The sequence below is a fragment of the Corvus brachyrhynchos genome, unplaced genomic scaffold, assembly GCF_000691975.1.
Source record: "Corvus brachyrhynchos isolate BGI_N302 unplaced genomic scaffold, ASM69197v1 scaffold704, whole genome shotgun sequence".
In the NCBI taxonomy this organism is placed as follows: domain Eukaryota; kingdom Metazoa; phylum Chordata; class Aves; order Passeriformes; family Corvidae; genus Corvus; species Corvus brachyrhynchos.
Window position 1 is genome coordinate 27,691 of NW_008237615.1, and position 836 is coordinate 28,526.

Genomic DNA, 836 nt, shown 5'->3' on the forward strand with positions numbered 1-836 from the left:
CGGAAGAGTCCGGAGAGATAGAGAGAGGTGATGGATCCAAGGAAAAACAGCAGAGAGCAGGAGGAGAGCAAGGAATGTGACCGGAGGCAGAAAGGAGAGACAGAGAAAAAAGGGGGAAGAGAGAAAAAAACAGGAGGAGGAGTGTAGGAATTTAAGGAGCGGAAGGGGGGTGTGGGAGTCTGGGAGCTTCCCAGGTGTGGGGCTGGAAAACACCGGGAAAAGTCACGGGAATGTGGGACAGAGCACAGGCAGCGATTCCCGCTCTGTGACAGCTCCAGGGTCGTTCCCACAGCCCAAACCATCGGGATTCATCCAAATTCCTGCGGCTGGGGCTTTTCCCAGCCCCTCTGCCGTATCCCAAACCTGAGGGAAGTGGGTGCCAAAGGCGCTGGTGTGGATGGGGGTGTGGGAGACTCCGGTTTCCCGCAAGGAAAGCAACCCCCGCAGGCCGGGCATGTGGGAATTCTCCCCCCGGAACAGGACTCACTTGGCAAATCCGATGAAATCCTCATGGTTGGTGTTGATGTAGGAGAGCTCGATGTCGATGAGCAGCAGGATCTGAGGGAGTTGGGGGTTAGGGAAGGTGGGAATTCCCGCAGGAGCGGCGTCGGGAACGGGGTGGGAGCTCACCTGGTCCTTGGTCTTGCCCTCCTGCTCGCGGATGTGGGTGGTGACGATCCGCTCCGTCTCCTCCCGCAACCTGGGGTAGGAACCGAGCTGAAAAAGAGGGAAAAGGCCCGGGAAGAACCGCTGCGGATGGAGCGAGGCAGCAGCGGCGGCTCCACCCTCGATTCCCCACTAAACCCCACAGATTCCTGGCCCGGAAGCTGCGGAAG

At 59.3% G+C, this 836-nt stretch overlaps 1 protein-coding gene across 1 annotated transcript in view; it reads right to left on the reverse strand.

Annotated features, from left to right (window-relative positions):
• DNM2 (dynamin 2) overlaps positions 1-836 on the reverse strand; it is a gene marked incomplete at its 5' end in the record, with an annotated part of 12,493 nt that overhangs the window by 7,358 nt on the left and 4,299 nt on the right. Inside the window, 2 exons of the mRNA XM_017731635.1 lie at positions 488-558; positions 631-717. Of these exons, the coding sequence (XP_017587124.1) occupies positions 488-558; positions 631-717 (158 nt within the window). The remainder of the gene's footprint in view (positions 1-487; positions 559-630; positions 718-836) is intronic.